Genomic DNA, 20069 nt, shown 5'->3' with positions numbered 1-20069 from the left:
AACTACTGGTGTAAATAGACTGCATTACTGAGATTTTAGGTGCATCTCCTCCCCAGTACACCTGAAATGTGTCACCACACAAGTGTGTCAATTATGTTTTACATTTTCAAATGACTCATTACTTATTATGCTATCTGCTTAAGTGAAATGTTTCCTATTTGCATTTTAATGTACACGTGTATAGGCGGGTAACAATTACAATCCACCGAAGCACCTAAACGTCATGCATTTTAGTAATGTAACGTTAGTCCGTCTGTTGTGTTGAATCTACCATTGTGTGCGTTGTTAAATTAGTAGCGTTACCGTAAAGGACGACATTGTAGCGGAAACGACTAGCATACGTTGTGCTAGCGTAGTTCCACGGGGATCTGTGCGCTTATTTTCTAAATCTGTAAAGAACAACAACTTGTTTGCCAACATGTACTGAGGTCCTAAGGGTTATGACTGTTGATGGTAATTGTCGATTTTGTTTACATGTGCCAAATTGTAATTATAGAAGTGATAATTGGTCAGAATGTTGCGCTAAAGCTATGCTAACGGCAGCTGTCACCGAACATCCTGGGCTGATGGGGGTAAATGTTCTTTTGTCAAGTTTACTCCACATAACAGTGACATAACCAACAGATGTATCCTGGGATACATAAAAAAAAAAAAATTGTTTAAAAACATTTATATAAATCATTTTTAAATTTGACTGAAAGAGACAATTATATTGTTAACTGAAAGGATTTGAGAATTCATTGTATAGCAAAATTTGGAATTGTTACAGGTCTACACGTGTAGTTAGTAGAGTTAGGCTCACTACTTTGTGTAATTTAGGTTTGCTAAGACACATTTACAGTGCTGCCAAATGGTCATTTGATTTGTACAATTTCACTAACTCATGTGAAACAGAAATACAATTGAAGTAAATCCAAATTAAAAAATCATTTTTTAATTTTTTAAATCCAGTTAATTTACAGACAGGGACATCAGGGAATAAAACAGTGGTTAGGTTTGTCACACAACTATCAAACATTCAAACTATCAAGTATTTTGCTTACTGCTAACCAACTGCCTGCTTAAAGCCCTGTTGGGCTACATTTTTATTTTTGGGCATTTTAGGCCTTTAATTGACAGGACAGCTGAAGACATGAAAGGGGAGGGGGGGGACATGCAGCAAAGGGCCGCAGGTCGAAGTCGAACCCGGGCCCACTGCGCCGAGGAGTAAACCTCTATAAATGGGCGCCTGCGCTACCAACTGAGCGTTCTGGGCGCCCCCTGTTGGGCTAATTCTAAATGGATATGACATCAGGTTAGGTTGATGATTTGGTCAAAGACATTTCATTTTTGAAAAGTCCTTAAACATTCTGGCAGTAATAAGCAACTAATTTTAACTCATGTAAATCTGAGCATTTTCACTTGAAGCAGATGAATGAGCGCTAGGATTTTTTTCAACAAAAAAAGGAAAGTGACAGTTTGCTTAGACGTTGACGAAGCAGCTTCACAGAAGCTAAGCTTCTCTTTGTATCTAGGTGATTACCATGACACTTTCACCTTTTCAAAAATAATTTACATTTGAAGACTGATACACACAAGCTGGATTCACATTTTACATAAAGAGCTGTGTTTAAGTTAGTTTATTGACCACATTCCTTTTACTTGATTGTATCTTACTAATAAAAAAAAGGCAGGAGTCTCTGTGAGTGAGCCTTTGAACACGGTGACCCGCGTGCGTGAAAGACGTCAAACGCAGCACACTTAGCTGGAAAAACGTCACACACTGTTGTGCGGCCACTGACGTCAGTCGCAAGCAGGTTCTGGTGACTATTTGGAAATGAATATACCCGCTGTGTGAAGTATTTCACCGTGTGCATTTCTGAACGTGGATGCAGTGTAAACGTCTTCATTTCCCTGGAGTCAACAAGCACCAGTTGATATCCTACATGAACAACTATTCCAACTCAAATTGTATACATTTGTCATACTAACATAACACTAAAAGGTTACCTCCGCTAATGTTACTTTCTAACCCTGGTGCTTTATTAAAACTGACAGTAGGGATGTCCCTATCCCGATTACAAATATCGGATCAGAGCCGATATGGGCATTTTTTTTAAATATTTTTTTTTTAAACTGATCGGGGATCGGCATTCACCCCGATTACCTTCCTCTGATCATTTACATCAGCTTGTAGTGATCACCGCCTTTAAAATCACACAGCCCTGCGCTACAGACACACCTCCAGACTGCCTGGATGCGGGCACTCTCAAACCAAGATGGCACGCTGCCTCTCACCAGTGTCCGTCCAGAGAGTGTCTCGTAGCTTGCCAGCACTTGGCAACAAGTAAAAAGTCTTTCTTAGTCATCCATTTTACAGAAGCAGATTACTCCAATTCTCCACACTTCTACTGTGATTCCACCTGCAAACCACACGTACCCTGGAGCCGACATCGGAACACGAGAACAAAAGCGCAAGAGGCGTCAACTAAGCTTAGTTTCGTTGTCCAGTGCGGAACTTTTTTTTTTTTTAAGTTGGGGGTTTGCTGGGATCCTAAAGAGAACTGTTTTGTTGAGAGAAAAGACTCATTTGCTGCACTAAATTAAATGGTTTAGGATTTATTATGGGATCTTTCAGATCAATTTGAGGAGTGCCTATAGTTTTTATCGTGTCATGCGGTGTGGGACGCACTGGTCTGGTCTTGACTCGGTCTCAACCCCTTAAAGTCTTGGTCTTGTCTCAGCCTTGATACTAGGCCTGCACGATAAATCGTTATAAAAACGTGATCTCGAGTCACCCCTGTTCGCGATTATATTTTTAAATGACTTTGGGTTTTTTTTTTGGTTTGGTTTTTTTGGGGCATTTTCGACTTTTGTTTTCGTGGACAGCTGAAGACATGAGAGGGGGAGAGAGGGGGAATGACATGCAGCAAAAAAAAATCTATGTTTGGTACTGCCAATTTGTTTCGTCTTGTCATGGTTCATGTGCAAAATAAACATAACATTTCGTGAGAAAACAAATCGTGGCAGAGAATCGTGATATCAAAGCTTAAAAAAAAAAAAACGTGATTCATACACTCGGGTCTGGGTTATGACTTGTTCACAGTTTGGGTGGTCTTGACTACAACACTGCTCCCCGGCATCTGGACCTGTAAAAGACTGGTGCTGGTGCAAACATCCAAACGTGTCTATCGGTCGAGGCGGTAAAGAAGACCGCGGGAGACGGTAGCGTGTTGTGCCATTTCTGACGGTGGGATTTCGTGTTATCCACTGCATTGATTGCATCCGTTCACCGCATACACAAATGCTATTATGAAAATAACACAATAAAACATTGAATGAAACCAAAAAATAAAAGACCCTCAGTTAGCTAATGTAACAAGTTAAGATAGCTAAGTACACCTACCATCCGCTAACTAACCTTACCCCTAACTAAGTAAGAGAACTGCGCAAGCTTGGAGGGTGACGTATGACCTGCAGCTTCTACTATAGACATACGTCATATTCCCATTTTAGCAACAACCTTTGATCACAAAATTAAGTTATTCGTCAAAAATATTTAATGAACAGTGTGGTAAGTCAACATAGTCAGAAAATTTAAATGTCAAAATACACTGGAGGGGGCCTTTAAAGACACCCATGGCAGACTCCATTTGCCTTTTTATTTTAGTGTTTTTGTGTTTCGATATGCAGCTCGGCTGGGATTTCATCTTATCGTTAGTCATCGATAAGTTGTCTGACACATTCTCATTAGAGCTTTTCTGCCCTTCCTTTTCGATGGCATGTATACAGCTTTTGTATTTATCGGTATGGTTGTTAATTAAACATAGTTCTGGGAGCCACACTGCTTACGTTTGGTCAGCTAGCCTGCTACTCAGAGCTCAGGTTTGATTTTGGTTTAATGTGAATTACTACAGAGTGAATCATTGCATTCCACTTGGATAAATGCATTCACTACTATCAGGACAAACAAAAACTGGCTTTTAAATGTAGGCAAGAAGATTTTTCAGCCACGATTAGAGGGACTGGGACCCTTTATTACAACAAATGGGGACAATAGCTACTCCCTAGGCAATGCTGATGGAAAGTTTGCTTTCCTCTCCTACTTTAATGAAGTGCACACTGGGTGGGGGGGGGGGATACATACAGTGGGTATTGTGAGTGCAGGATGGGTGCTGGTGGTCTGATTCACTTTAAACCAGTGTAGTTAGGTATGATTGCAAAGCGACAACTGCTGTTGTGAGGCAGCTGGTGTTGTGGTAAAGGTCACACCTGGTTTAATCCTGAGAAAGATGGGTCCTGAGAAGAGCTAACAGCCAAGCTTCTTTTCCTCTTCCCCACTGACGAGTCTAAACACTAGGGCAGACAGTAGAGGGGCAGGGGTCAAAAATCACACAGCCGCTATCCACCTTCAGTCACAGTTAGCATGAGTACAACAGGCACTTCTGGTTGCACCCACATGGTTTTCTCCCTTAGATACAACTAACAGTGCCTTTTACAGCTGGGACAGGCACATCCAAGGCGGGACCTACACAGTCAAAAAAATCCACTTTAAATCTTTGTGGTACAGACATGATCATTCTGGCCATCAGTCTAGAAGGAACCACATGACTGTGAGTTTCTTCTGTCAGGACAACCGTGGTAAGATCAACCCTGTACAACAAGCCAAAAGTGTCCCTGTAAACGTGGAGATGTTGAAACTTCAATATCATGTCTGACAGTGACAATAAAGGCCAGCGCAGACAGGCAACACCATGGCTCAGAAAAGACCTGGGGGAGAGAGGGGATTTCGGCAGCAGATGGTAAAGAGCCCATGGTTGTCCATCCTCCATCAGCAAAACAAATGCATATAAAATATCTGCTAACAAAGAAAGCTTTAACAGGCCCCTGGAGAGTGACGTTGATGACTAGCATAACCAAGTTGTTCACAGAACACTAAAGAGTTCCTGCCTCTTGTTTAAAAACGTCAGTCATGGGCAGCTAAACAGACATAAGGGGTTAAATCTGTGCTACAGTCGAGTTAGTACAACTGAAAAATAGGTAATGAGCCACCTGTAAATTGTCTAACAGACTATGTTACTACCTGTATCACATTAAGATGCCTTCTGATGACTTAGCAACTCAAACGTTTGTAATGCAGCAGGCCCAGCTTCGGGACAAAGTATCTCTACAAAGACAAGCTTGCAAATGTAGGTCCTGGCACGGCTTTGGGGCAAGATACCAGAACACTGTTTACCAAGATAGTATTAGTATTAACTTCTGGAGAATTGAGACCCGTTATACAAAGCAAGCAGGTGAGACGCAAGCCGTACTCAGCCCCAGTACTAACCTGAGCCAGAGATACAACCGAAGAATGTGTAGACGTTACGGTAAAACCAGGAGCATGGAGTAGGTGAGACAGCTAACGTTTGGAGGTAAACACAGCCGTGTGCCCACTACAAATCCAACGCTTCAACCTTGACACATGAGCAAGTGACTGCTGAACCTAAATTATTAAGCCATTAAAACAGTTGAGAGGCAACACTGGCGAACACGATACTGAACAGCATCTTTCTGCCCTAGGAACATCAATATCAGCGCTATCACATCGAAGCTGGTGCTAATTGGGGTTATAAAGATATTAGTGCACGATTTGTCACAATATATAAAAGCATTGACGCACATATTAGCAGTTTGGCACTTAAAGACAAAGGGGGGTTATGACCAACTACGAAAGGCGTTTGGATAATCAATCCAAATGGTTATTCCATTTGTCAAGTTATTCCAATTCATGTCTATTACTAAAGGGATATTCAAATTCTGTGACCAAGAGTATGCAGACACTCCAGCCTCAACAGTTCCTCGTTCAATGATTGGCTTATCTTGTTGAGAGATTAAATACTGAGATTATATACAACCTAACATGGTGTGTCAGACGTACCTGTGACATACAATGCCGATAAGTCCTTATCTTGTCCCTATAAATCTGAGTAGACGTATATTGCCAGTTTTCTGGTACACGGTGAATAAACTCACTATGATTTTAGGGCACCAACAACACCAAGCAGATCCTTGAAAAACGACCGCCAACGATAGCCGACTGATCTAGTGTTTCGCACTGCCTCATATTTTGATGTTCACAGTGTCACTTGAACAAACAGCAAGGACCGCAGCCAACGGCCGGCTGATGGCCAACGTGCATGCGCATTCTGCGTCTGTGTGCGATTCTAAGGCCAACTTCGAATTGCACACAGTGAGCTCTGATTTGCTTTACGATGGATTAATACTCCTGCATCATGATATGCGGCAATCCCACTCTAGAAAGTGTAAAAAGTATACAATTAATTGAAAAAGTCATTGAACAAATTATGCTACAAAACTGACCCATTCTGTTTCCCCTTTATGCATTTAACAATGCCACTGCTAAATGATTAGCTGCTATAAATATCTCCCCAAACACAATAAACTGGCCATCTCTTTGATTGAACACAAGAACTAAGGTGCAGATAAGAAATGTTAAAATCAATATATCTTGTACGCAGAGGTGGAAAGAGTTCAAAAATATTCTACTGAATTAAAAGTACGATCACTTTGATGAACTTTTACTTAAGTACAAGTAAAATTACTGGTATAAAAATCTACTTAAGTAAAAAGTTCATTTAAAATGTACTCAGGGATCCTTTACATGTTAAGAGACCTTTTGTATTTCTTTTATTTATTTTTTACTCAGAACGAAATTTGATTTAAAATGTAGCAAAGTACAATACTAACATACTTAAGTTGAAGCAAAATTACAGATTTTACAAACTACTCTAAAATGTAAAAGTACACAAAAAAACTACTCCATTACAGTAACGCAGGTGATTGTCATTTGTTACTTTCCACCTCTGCTTGTACGTTTACCCTCTTATGGATATAATGTGCAAAAACAGATATTCAAAGAGTTCAAAGCTGTGTGTTTTTTTAAGAGGGAATATTCAAAAACTGAAAAGCGGCCGTTCTTTTTAAACTGTGGCGACGATGCAGGAGACGGAGCAAAGAACCATGGCGACGGACGCTCCCTGTCGGCCCGACTTGGACCGACAGCCGACGGTCTCCCTGGTGCGTCGGGGCTTTAAGGGAGCCTGGGTCAAACTTTGGTGCTAACCCCGTTTCACTTTAAATCAGCAGGTGGCAAGCAACACACGGGAACTTAGTTTGGGTCTTAAGGAGTTGTAGCATTTCTTCAACGACAAATAGCCTAAACTGTACACACACACACACACACACTGCTACATTCACAACTGTAACTTCACTGCTAGCACCATACTCTCCATCTCACACACACACACACCTGCTTAAAATACTACAGCCTAGAAAAACAACATGAGCACATTTAGAATGTCAATACACTGAAACAAGGACGCACTAAAAGAAATTGTGGGGTCCCTTCTAACCAACGTCAACAGAAGGCTATAAAATAAGAAACAAATAATCTCCAGTGACCTCACACATTTATCTTGAAGCATTTTAAAAACGTAATTTGACATCTACAACTGTGTACCAATTTCTCTAGAGCCCCTCTTGTGTCAGCAGACATGCAAAATATCTTCTGGCAGTGTAAAAAATAAATAAATAAAAAAATCAAATCCAACGGGAAACGCGTCATCTCTCAAATTCATCATTCGATGTTTCCTATCGATTTTTGGAATGGAATAATCCTCAATACAATTCCATTAGGTTTAAAGAATTCCAAATTAGCCTGAACCTTAGCGGTCAACAAACGAACATGGGTCTGCAAACAAACAGAGCTAGACTGCAGTGTCAGAGATGAAAGGCCGGCTGCAGCAAGGCTGCCATATAAGCGGGAAACATCAGTGGAGGTTGGGCTGAGGTTGCACACCTGCTGTGCAGCAGAGTACACATTCTTTGAAAGTTAGTCAAATATATATCCCATACTTTAACTTAGCCAGACGTTGCCTGTCTGCAAGGGCTCAAAATAATGGACACAGAATATTCTATTTTAATTTCAGGCAACTTGAACACACACACACACACACACCTCTGACCAGACGCAAACAAATTACATCACAAGAAGACAATATCGCTTGAATATTTGATTTGTGTGGGTAGCTAAAAAAAAAAAAAAAAAAAACAGCATCATAGTCCAGAATACAGAATCAGTTCTTCAGCAAAAGTCCGGTACACAGAAACTGGGCTACACCACCCTGCAACCTTTACACTACATCAACCGTTATCTTACCGTTACCTTAATGAAGAGGTAATTACATAATTTAAGAAAACATAACTAGGGTCTTAATTTGATCATTTTGGCCAGCATTCCTACAAAAGGTATACCTTTGCACCGTGTGACCTGCTCTATCGCAGCTAAATTGAATACTAGATCACAAACTCACAGGGGAATTAGATCGGATGTTATGTTGAAGATACGTTAGCTCTTAATATTTTTTTTTTATCTTTATCTAATAGTGGACGGCGAATTTTTGGAAAACACTTTGAAAAAGTGTTTGAAACGTCTTACGTTGATTGGTATCAGTGTGGACAGACTCAACGGGTACTTCCCGTATCACACGCAGTTATTTTCTCAGTTGAAGCAGTAACACTCAGCTACTATTTCAAATGCTCTTTTCACACCTTAAACATTAAGCGTAAAATTAACGATAACTGACACTGGAGAACTGCGGTCATTCTAAAGCCTACTTTTGGATTTAAAACGAAAGACCATCTCTCAACAAAAGAAATATGTTATTTAATTGCCTACTTATTCATTTCGGGAAGGTATTTGCATTTCATTTGATGTTTATCTATCTAATAAATCTATTTAATCACTTAGCTATTTATTTCATTGAAAATGTGTTCTTTATTAAGGTCTTTATTTGTCCACTCTTAAAATAGCTTCTAGTCTTTGATATTGGGGTGCCTGCTATTTTTGACAAATAAGTATTATATTATAAGTATAGTTTGACGTATGTCGGTTTTGCTATCTAGGAGATCAATATTCACTCCGAATGCAAGATGTACATGCAGGCGTACATACACAAACTTTGATGGGATAAGATTTTAAAGATTAGAAAACTAATATGGCAGTGAAACTTTGGAAAAATTATGGAAACCTTAAATTAAAAACAAACAATGTTTTCATACGGATACTAAATGATACAGACATTGATGAGGCTGATTTTAGTTTTAAGAAAAGCTACACTTGAGAGGCACGAGACAAATGAGTGTATTAATTAACTGTGGAAACTGGACTTCAAACGTGGCAATGCAGCCTTAAACGCGATTTTCTGCCATCGAGATTGCACCATGAATGTAGCACTTACATTTTATCAGAACTCCTCCACTGCCCTTATAGCCATCACAGCTTTCAGGATATGAACAGCATTTGATTTGAATACAATTGCACTAGTTAGGTTCTCTCTCTCTGTTAGACTCTTTTTCATATGGGATAATAACCCCTATTGGTTGTCGCTGGGCCCAGACCAGGTAATGTTGCTGTCAGTCAAAAAAAAAAAGAAAGTGATAAAAGGTATGACATTTGGTACCATTTGCAGGCTTACAAAGACATGCCATGGACCAAGTGCCAAATTCAAGGTTTTTCTGAAACAGCAGCAACAGTGGGTCAAGTCGTAGCCGTGAAAAGGTAGCAAGTGGGGTATATGGAGAGATCACCATTACTAAAGCTACATTTGTAGATCAGCTCAGGACCAGGACTGTAAAGTTAACATGGCTACCATGACATACATTTTTTTTTTCTCCTGCCAACAGCTCTATAGCTTTGATTATCCATACTTACAGTTATGTATAGAACCTGGACGGGCCTTACCTTGTTACAGTGACGGCCGATGCCCATGAGAAAGTTGTCTGGTTTGATATCTCTGTGGATGAAGTTCTTTGTGTGTACATACTCAATTCTGCTGATCATCTGAAGATGAAAAGAAGGCCACAGTTAAATATTTCACAAAGTTAATTACCATCCTCCCCATAACATGCTAAAATAGGTTTACATTTTAATGAAAGTGGTTCCATCAATTCAACTTGTAAACAAGCAGCTTATCCTGTCCAGGGATGCAGGAGGAACATCAGGTTGATAAGTTCACACTGTCATTAACAAATGTGGGTCATTTTAGAATAGAATAAATCTTTATTGTCCACCAGGGTGGACATTTTTCTTTGGCTCACCAGACATACAAGACAGATAAACATACAGACAACATCTCAGACATGACAGTTAAGTATATAAAAAAAAAAATGAAAAAAGTAAAGAGTAAATATGCTTAAATTCATTAAAATAGCAGCTCAATTTGATGTTGTCACTTGGTTTGGTTGAGGATACTGATAGCATTTGGAATAAAGGATTTTTTAGAAACACTTTTTTGCCAGAGGCACTCTCCAGACTTCAGGAGCTCAAACTGGCTGGAAAGAGGGTGTGTACTATCTGCAGTGATTTTCCTAGCTTTCTTCCTTCCTGTCAGTGTATATTTGGGTCAGGTGTTTTTGGGGTTTTCCCACTATTTTGCTGGCCATTGACACTATGCCGTTAAGCTTGTTCTTGAGTTTGCAGCTTAAATGGCCAAACAGAGAGATGAAAGGTTAAAACACTTTCAATATGTGTGTCAGTAATCTGAGCACTAACGCCCAGACAGCTCAGTCTTCTAAGGAGACTGAGTCGTTGTGAGCATTTCTTAAAGATATAGTCTGTTATCTGAAAAACTCAGATGGTTGTCAAGAACTGTACCTAGGTACTTAAAAGTTCCCACAGTTTCAACTGCAAGGCCATTTAATAAAACTGGCTCTGGTGATACGTCTTGTTTTGTTGCAAAAGAGTAACTCGTTTGTCTTTGCCACATTGATCTCTAGCTCGCTATCATTGCACCATGCTTCAAGGGCCTTTATGTGTGCTAGATAGGAGGCCTCACCAAGGGGATCAGTTGTTTGTAAGAGACCAACTAAGGCCATGTCATCAGCATACTTTATCAATTTAAAAGGTGCCATTATTTATATGAAACTCATTTGTGAATATAGAGAAAAGCAAAATGGGAAAGAACGCTGCCTTGTGGGCAGCCTGTACTGATGTCCTGTACTAAAATCTACGAATAGGACTCTAGCGTGCCCTTTAGAGGGTGAAAGCCGTTTTGAAATCGAGTCTAGAAGGTTTAGGGGTTAGTTAATTGTGGGGCACAATCTTTAAGTAAGCGGACTTTCAGGCCGTCTGGGCCAGTGGCCTTATTCGGCTTTAGTTTGGTGAGGCTTCTGGCAACAGCATCTTCTGTAATAAATATAGGTGAACCTATAGGGAGATTATTTTCCCATGTTATAGCATGAAAAACCCAGGTTTACCTAACATTAACTGAAGTATCCAAGTTAGCCAAGCCAATGAAGCAGCTTGCACAACAATCATTGGTAACACAGCCCTTTTTTAACATTAGTTACACCTGTGCTTTCCTGCTACGGCAAGTCAAGACGTCTGCTGTGAAAAATAGGGCTGCATGATTAATCTAATCGCAATGTCACTCTGTGCGATTACATAACCGCAAAAAGGTGTGCTGTGTGCGTGACAGTGTGCACTCCACGTCTCCATGTTGTCAACACCCTTCACTCTACCGACAGTATTAACAGATGAAGCCACCGTGTCTTAAGAAGCTTGGGGTTTACTGTTAAGTCCCTTCACATCGTCTCTGCCATCTCTTTCCCCCCCTCAAAGCAGCCGCTACGCTATGGCCGACACCGCTCACCGGCGGTCCCTCCCTTCTCTTGCTTCACCACTCAGGCACGGCGTCGCTCGTTCCCATGCTGTTCTCGCTCTTACTAATGCCTGACTTATGCTGCTGTGTTTAATCTATGCTGAATCGGCCCTCTGAATTACTCTACCCCAGGGATGCATTAAGCGCGCCCGTCGTAACAACGTCCACAGAAGATGACCAGTGATTCGGTTTAGGCAGTAGCGTGTGTGTCGTGTATGGCCACGTGAATATCAGAAGTGTGGAGGGGTTCAGAGCATGCAGACCTTAAGAGAAGGTTGTACAAAGTATATTTTGTAACTTTAAAAAACATAAAAATATATACATTTCTCTCCTTCAAATAATTTATTGAAAGCATTTGACATTGACATGTTTTAATTATGTAAGACATGTTCAAGGAGTTCAGATAGAGCCTGTATCAGGGCCATATTGTGTCACTATTTTTGGTAGCCTACTGTACTTAAATGGCCAGTATGTGCTTTATTTTCTTCATCCACTGAAGCCTCTGTTTACAGGCGGGTGGTGATGCGCAATGTGCTATAGGTGCCAAAAAAAAATTCTATGTTTGATACTGCCAATTTGTTTTGTTTCATCATGGTTCATGTGCGGGGGGGGAATTAACTTTTTTCAGCCACTGTGGCTGGTGGATGCCTCATTTTACCAGCCACTTTTTCCAGAATTCAAATTTATAAAACAAAGTGCACTAGCATATTTTGAATTGCTTCAATACATAATTTTGTATTATGAATACATATTTTATTAATACAGGCAAATAAAAAGTGATGTGAAAAAAAGCCTGCGAGACCATGGTACAATTGGGTTTGGTGAGTTTGGTCATATTCTACAGTAATTGTAGGCCTACATGTTTAATGAACAAAAAGAATATTGACTCATCTCTCAGTATCAGTAACATAGCATTAAACAGTCCCTCCAGGATTTCGGGGCCGTTTTTTGAGATTGTTGCGGCCCAAAATGCCTGATTTTGCGGGAGCTTTTGTAAGTCGATAAAAGTTGCCATGTCTTTTGTATTTTTGTTGCAATGAAGTTGCGAGGGACAGTGAAAGTTGCTTTTTTGTATAGTTCTTTAAAAATAAAAAGGAAACTTGTTTCGGGGAGAATAAAATGACTCTGGGCTGAGTTTTCCTAGTAACCTTACCAAAAAGGCTCAGGATGCTGCAAATGTTGGTAGAATATGAAAATGGCTGGTGGATTTGAACATGTCTGTCAGTGGCTTGTTGATCTTGACATTGTTAGTCAATTTCCTATCCTGGCCTGGAACACACATTCATACGGTTTAATAAAGTACTTATTGGACTTTAACTTATCATTGCCCTTACAATAACGAGCGTAGCTGTCCTCAATTTAGGTCATCGTGTGTGTCCCATCTCCGGTTTTTCCTGCATCCACCGTCAGAGTGTGTGTGTGGGGGTGGGTGTGGCTGTGGGTGTGGCTGTGGGGGGTGCGTTTGTGTGTGCGTGGGTGTGGGGGGGGTGTGTGGGTGTGTGTGTGTGTGTGTGTGTGTGTGTGTGTGGAACTGAGCAGCAGAGAGCCGACAGGATTAAAACTGCAGCAGCTTTCAGCGACTGAAAAATCGTTACAGCGTACATCGATGTTTAATACAGGTTGGCAGGACGGTCCGAAACGTTGTGCATGGTCTATCGCTGTACGTTTTGTCAATGCGCCACTTGTTGTACATTGTTCCTTAGCAACAGCATTCTTTGACAAAAGCTGTCCAATCCGTTACAAGGAATGTTTTACAATCATGTTTACTCCTTACTCAGATAAAAGCTAGTAGTTTGGAAACCAGACCACCTTGCACAGCCTACTACTTAACGGTGCTCCTCAGCCCGTTCACCGATTCATGAAGACTGCATAGAGGTGCGTGTGTTCACGTGTTAGCTACCTGGTCTGCCAGCATAAGAACCGTCTTCATGGTGAAGCGGCGAGAGCAGAAGTTGAAGAGGTCTTCCAGACTGGGTCCAAGCAGGTCCATGACTAGGACGTTGTAGTCCTTCTCTTGGCCATACCACCTGGGTACAAAATAGGGATATTATGAGGGCGGGTCTGTGTTCAATCTGAACCGATCACAGCACTTGGTCGGAACCAACTTCACACTTTTGAACACAGATCTTTCGGCAAAAAAAAAAAAACACGGCACGGTGTAGTCAAAATTTGTGCCATAAGGGCAAATTCATACCAGTTTTCTTACTATAATGTTTATACCGTTCACCCTTATAATTCTAATAGTTCCTCTGCACGGCTTTAATGCCACACCAGGGGGGGAGAAATTTCAGAAGCAGAGCATTTTGCCTGCACCATTTTGTTGACTGATTTTCTGGGGTTTGGTAATTACAGAGGTAGGAAGAGAGAAACAGAGAGAGAGAGAGACAGACGAGTTTCAAGAGGCTGCTACAAGTTAGCTGAGGTTGAGCTTGGCAAACTAAAAGGCTTTAGCAAGGCTAAAAGCACACTATAGTACAGAGCAGTACCAACACAATCTGCAAACACAACATCTAACGATAAACTAACATTTTGCTTTATGACATGTGTTAAGCACCTCCATCTCTATGAGGCTAAGCTAGTGAAATACAGTCAAAGGGCTTGGTTTTTCAACAGCAACACATGTGGGTGTATTTAACAGGTAATTACAATATTCTGTGGACTCAAATAGCTGTGTTGTTATAAGCAGTAAGTAAAATGGAAATATAACCCTTTTAAAACTCTTTGGCTTGAATACATGTAAAAGTTGGCCATTACGGCATTTTATAATACGCAACACGTACTTTTTTTTTATTATCCCACAAGGGAAAATTACATTTTTTTGCACTCTAGTTTAGCATAATATTATAGTACACAACTGAATTAGTTTAAAGCTGTCATAATGAAAACCAGGTGCATTTCTTTTTAGAATAGCAGTTGCCATGACCATAAGACCCAAAGGCTAGCAGGCTAGCAGAGAACAACCCATTCAAAGGAGCCACTGGAACACAGGCCAGGCCCACGTCGGTAGTCGCTTTGAATGGGTCAACATGTGTCATATTGTAGTTTTCACATTGGCAAAAGACATTAACAAAATAGACACATTTATCAGATTAAGGAGTGTCTAAGAGTTCAAAGTAGACAACGTGTACATTAGTCTGCCCGTGTTGCAATTAAATGACTTGTACTTTGCTACGTATAAATGATGCATGCCCCTTGACTATGCTACTGTCAAACACTGTGGGGGCTGTATTGGTGTGGGCACGTGTAACATCACGTAACTTCAGGTACAGGTATAAAAATAAAAAAAAAATCCCCCCCAAAAAAACCCAAATACAATCCAGAAAGTCTGGTTCAAGGATTAGATCTGTGAGTTGCAAAGTTTATCTGACACCAAAACACAGTTCAAAGTGTTAGAACACCATGAGGCTGGGCCAAAGCAGGGCCAGGGGGAAAGCTGGGATTTTGCAAGTCATACATTTTACAACAGTAGGTTTTTTTTTTTTTTTACTGCTTGGCTTTTTTGACATGTTTGTTTTCTTAACCGTTACTTTGTACGTTTTATTTCCCAACAGGAAGGCCTAAACAATGCTCTTTAAAGTCTTCTCCACACTGCCGGGAATCAAACGCTGGTGGGGAAATACTGAATCATTCATTTACTCATTTGTCTAAAAAGTAGTCGATTTTGACATGCAGAGAACGAAAAATATTGTAATGCCGTAAAATATTCACAAGTATTAAGCCTAGATTTTCATTGTAGAAAGTAACTCCCCTCCCCCCGGTTTCCTAAAACTCCCAATTTGATTCACAGAAAGTTTACAGAACCAGAAAAGCATGCAAGTGCACATAGCGGCACAACATGTCCTCTGCAGTGCTGATTAATTCATGGCTAGTGTTGTGTTTAGGTCGCATATGCTGATGTGCGTTTGCTGCTGCTGCCTCCTGCTATGCCACAGTGGTAATACTGGCATGTAGAGTACACCACAGACACGGCATAGCTGTGATTCTTAATGGCTTATGCCAGCGCAGAGTAATTTGAACGCAAATTATTTTTTTCATATTCCAAATGTCAACCACCCACAAACGTATGACTTTTTTTACACATTTTTCATAAGAACTAGAATTTATAGTGTAACATTTTGTGACGTAATGACAGGAAGGATAAAACATATCCATTCGTTTGAAAGAAGCGTTCTATGTTTTATCAACATTAATGATGTTAACATTAAATTAACATAACATGTTTTACAACAAATATTAGAAAGGAACCCGCTGCACTCGGAGTGAGAAAGGAAAAAAAAAAAAAAAACAGAGCAAGAATGAGGAAAGGACTGAAACTATGGTGTACACGGTATAAAAAGGTAAGCCCGGTTGTAGTCAGAGTGGAGGAGGGGCAACAGGATCAGCAGGTTGGACAGGCTCGGACAAGACTTTGCTGCAACATAAACCAGCATTACCAGTGCGAAGATTCAACGAGCAGTCCCTGCTTGCATTGCAGTAAAGGTGGAAAAGCCTTGCTTCAAAACCTTCAAGTTCTTATAACAGTGTCACACACACACAAGATTGATGCTCGTTTTACAACCCATTGCTACAACTCTGTGGTGCCTGCAAAATTAATTTTACGTTTCCCGCATTAGAACTCTACAATGGCCATGGCGTGCAGACAAAAAAATGCACAATTGGCATCCAACCCATGTGTGCTCACATCTATGACAGGGTTACCTTACAATGCAGTTCTACTTTGTAAAAAGAAAAAAGGTGTGCATGGTCAGAGTTCAGGTTTCAACCAAGTCATCGTGGCTCCACAGTCATTGTCTCTATTCAGCCATGTGCCAGCTGTACTGTATACTGTATAAGGCTGTGCATGTTAGCGCAGTTAAGCCAGATATAGAACAGGCAAAGGAAAATCAACACCAGTCAAATGTTGGTATTTTCTGTATGGTAGACAGGCAGATACTTTTTCCTAAAAAAGGAGCCATGCTTAATGAAAAGGTGACTTTCCAACAACGAGAAGAGTGCATAAACTAATATGTATATCAAGCAGTTTCCTGTATTATTCCACAGGCTAGAAAAAAAAAACTTTAATGCCAAAAATAACGGCAGCTATCCAGTGTGTTTTCCCCCCTATATTCATCGTGCAGTGGCACACAGCATTAAACTGCAGCAACACTCTGCCGTGAGTCCATGAATTCTGTTTGTCCCTCATTGTTCTCCATTTAGTTTTCTAGACGTGATAAGATATGTTTTAATATGCGGCTCTGTTACTGCTTCACCGCCGACTTCACTGCTTAAGGTAGAGTTTCCATATTTCAAACGAATTAACAAGACAGCAGACAGATAAGGGTTGGTATGACAACTAGAAAGTGACACAAAGTCAATGAATAACATGATTATTTCCGATCAACACAAGAAGAGCAACGGGAACCAAAATGATCCATTTGACTTTCTAAAAACCCATGTGTCATGCCAGTCCTTGACTATTCCTAAAAGTATATATTTAAAAAAAATATATATATATAAAATATATAACACAATATACATTATATTATATACAAATATAATTATACCAATTCTACAAAATAAGTCAAATGAACATGTTCGGTGATTAAAAACACACAAACTGGACCATGATAATACTGAATAAAGCGTTAAGAGTTAACCTGCTTTATTATTTGATTAATAACATGTACCTCCTGTCACCCTAACAACATTTAAGCTCTTCATGTATCTCAGTCGCACAAAACTGTATATCAAACAATCCTGCTGCCACGGTCACACAATAAATATCAACAACAATTATATACGTTTTATACTAGGCCTATATAAACAAATGACTTCTCATCACATGTGAAACCTCAGTATACCATTTATGTTATAATGTGCACAGAGCCATATTATGTTCATTGTACAAATAGCGACCATTATTACTGTCATCTTCCATAGAGGAACATACACAACCTTCTCCTTTTATCCAATAAATGGATAAATGTCACAGGCTCCAAAAGTGTTAGCAACTCCTCTGCGGTAAGTCAATTTCACATGCCCATTCATAATATTAACAACATAAAAAGGTCAAACGGCACTCTATGAATAAAAGTGCATAGTGTATATTCTACACTTGTACTTTACAGTTTGGAAATGTAGGGCAGAGCCTGTGTCTTTCAAACGTTACCACTTGCTGTGTTGGGCTACAACTCACTCTTAACAGTTACTTCACACAACAAAACAAGTTGTGTGACCGGTTACAGGTTGAGACAAGACCACATAAGGATTGAAATCACGCGGTGAAAACATTTCTACCGTGGGGCTTGGGTTGTTGTTTTCGCTTCTGTGCTCGGCCGCCATTTTCTAACAGAGTACTGGAAGACATGTTGGGAGCTAACGCAACAAAAGAGGAGCGGCCATTTCCAACCACATAGTTGGTTTTCCTCAACCTTACCAGCTGTTAATCCCAATAAAAGTGCAGAGATGGGGTCTAAACAAGACTGATACAAAAGGAACTCGTGCAGTTAAAACCCGATGAGACTTTGAAGCGTTCGGGGGAAACATATCGTTTCTAGAATATACTAAGTAATGTCAGAGATTAGGAGGCCTAATGCCAACAAGGCTGCTGTCTCTTTAGCATTAGTTGTCTTCCCCCCCCCCAACACAGAAGAATTTACCACACTAATATAGCAAAACAATGAGATATGAACAACATAGTGTCGGTAACGTAAAAACAATCCCACTCGACGTTACCTGATGTGTGGGATTCCGACACCACCTTGTAGGATTTTGTACAGTTTGCTTTCGTATAACAGCTGTGGATGTCTGGCTTTCTGCGACTCCAATTTTACAGCTACCTCCTGAAAAGGACACATACACAAAAGATCACATTTATATTTACAACGTTACATTAGCTACAGCAACGACAAATATCGTGGCACACGCTGTAACATGAATAATGCCGATTAATGCACCGTGTTGCAGCTTAGCTACATCAAATGTACAGCTAACGTTATCGGCAGGCTAACTCACAAAGCTGTGTAGCAATCTATCTGCCTCAAATACTTTGACCAAATTCCCAACAAGAATATAGACGAGTGTTGAGGCAGTAAATTAGCTACGTTACCTCTCCATTTGTGATGTTGATAGCCAGATATATGTCACCGAAAGATCCTGATCCAATTTTTCTGACAAGCTTGTATTTTCCACCGACTATGAACTCGGCTTTGGACCCACTGCTGCTCGCCATAATATCCACCAGATGACCACCCGATTCACGTTAGGAAACTGTGTGTGGCAGTCTAGCGGCCCGATGGTCAGCAGAGCATAAAGAGTCCTGATGAGTATGGACTGACGTTAGCTGTTTGTGTCGACAGATAACCAAACAAGCAAGTTTCTCCTGACGGTGTTCGCTTTATTCATAAGCTAGCTAGCTACACTCGATCTTCGTTCGAATAAAACCTCCTCCGAGAAACACGGAAGGCCGTGTCAGTATCGAAGTATATACATCCAAAACTAAAAAGCTCGCGGCCTTCAACAACCACCCAGCTACCTCGAAGTAGCTCTTAGAGAAATCTAACGGTGGCTAACGTTAGCATCAAGCTAACGCTGTCGCAAGGACCGCCGCGGAAAAAATGTCCGGACCTCCTCCGTGCTGAGTAGCAAAAACGGTCCTTTCAATTAAACGTCCGATGGTAATGTTGCTTTTTCAATCTTTTTAGTCCTTTAAGGGCTTTTCCAGCAAACGTCAAGGGTCGCAACCGTCTGTAGAAAGCGCAACCCACTCACTCCGCCATCTTGTCTTCTCTACCCTTTCTCTCAGCTGGTTTCCGTTGGAGGCGATTATCTCATGACACCTTCAGGTGCTTTCGGAAATACTACAATCAAGACTCATGACATATAAATGAGCGCTGCAAAGTGATAGGCTACATACAGTATTTCAAGTTCGACCCGTAGTTTCGACCCCAGAAAAAGAAATAGGTGACTCATGACATAAGCGCTGCAAAGTGATAGGCTACATATAGTATTTCAAGTTCGCCCACGGCCCGTAGGTTCGACCCCAGAAACAAATAAATAGGTTCGACCCCGGAGCTCTTAGATGCACCCACAGGTGGCATTTGCGACTGACGTTAGAATACGCTGCGTCATGTAAGTCTATCTGGCAGTTTCAAAACAGAAGCAGTCCACTTTTAAGCCTTTTAAGCCAGATGTTTAGGGTTATGCTGTTAAGGTGATATTTCTTTAACTTGTATTGTTTTTTGCTTTCTTTCCCTTTCTCCCAAACTAGGCGATATAATGATGGTCTCTTAAAAGAGAACCCTCCATATATATTTCAATTCAATTGTATTTATAGTATCAAATCATAACAGGAGTTATCTCAGGACACTTTACAGATAGAGTAGGTCT

The 20069-nt window shown here is 40.5% G+C and overlaps 1 protein-coding gene across 4 annotated transcripts in view; it reads right to left on the bottom strand.

Annotated features, from left to right (window-relative positions):
- The window catches only part of csnk1a1 (casein kinase 1, alpha 1), a 34016-nt gene extending 14292 nt beyond the window's left edge, over positions 1-19724 (bottom strand). Inside the window, exons 1-5 of one of the 4 annotated variants that reach the window (XM_078261038.1) lie at positions 18790-19724; positions 18417-18523; positions 13603-13729; positions 9785-9883; positions 4252-4335 (exon numbers count right to left, since the gene is read on the bottom strand). In XM_078261038.1, coding sequence (XP_078117164.1) covers positions 4252-4335; positions 9785-9883; positions 13603-13729; positions 18417-18523; positions 18790-18912 — 540 coding nt within the window. In that variant the 5' untranslated portion in view covers positions 18913-19724. The remainder of the gene's footprint in view (positions 1-4251; positions 4336-9784; positions 9884-13602; positions 13730-18416; positions 18524-18789) is intronic. The other 3 variants (XM_078261037.1, XM_078261039.1, XM_078261040.1) reach the window with 3 other exon arrangements.
- Between the last annotated feature and the right edge of the window lie 345 nt (positions 19725-20069).

This window comes from Sander vitreus, chromosome 10, assembly GCF_031162955.1.
Source record: "Sander vitreus isolate 19-12246 chromosome 10, sanVit1, whole genome shotgun sequence".
NCBI classification, from domain to species: Eukaryota; Metazoa; Chordata; class Actinopteri; order Perciformes; family Percidae; genus Sander; species Sander vitreus.
This window is presented reverse-complemented; position numbering and strand designations above follow the sequence as displayed.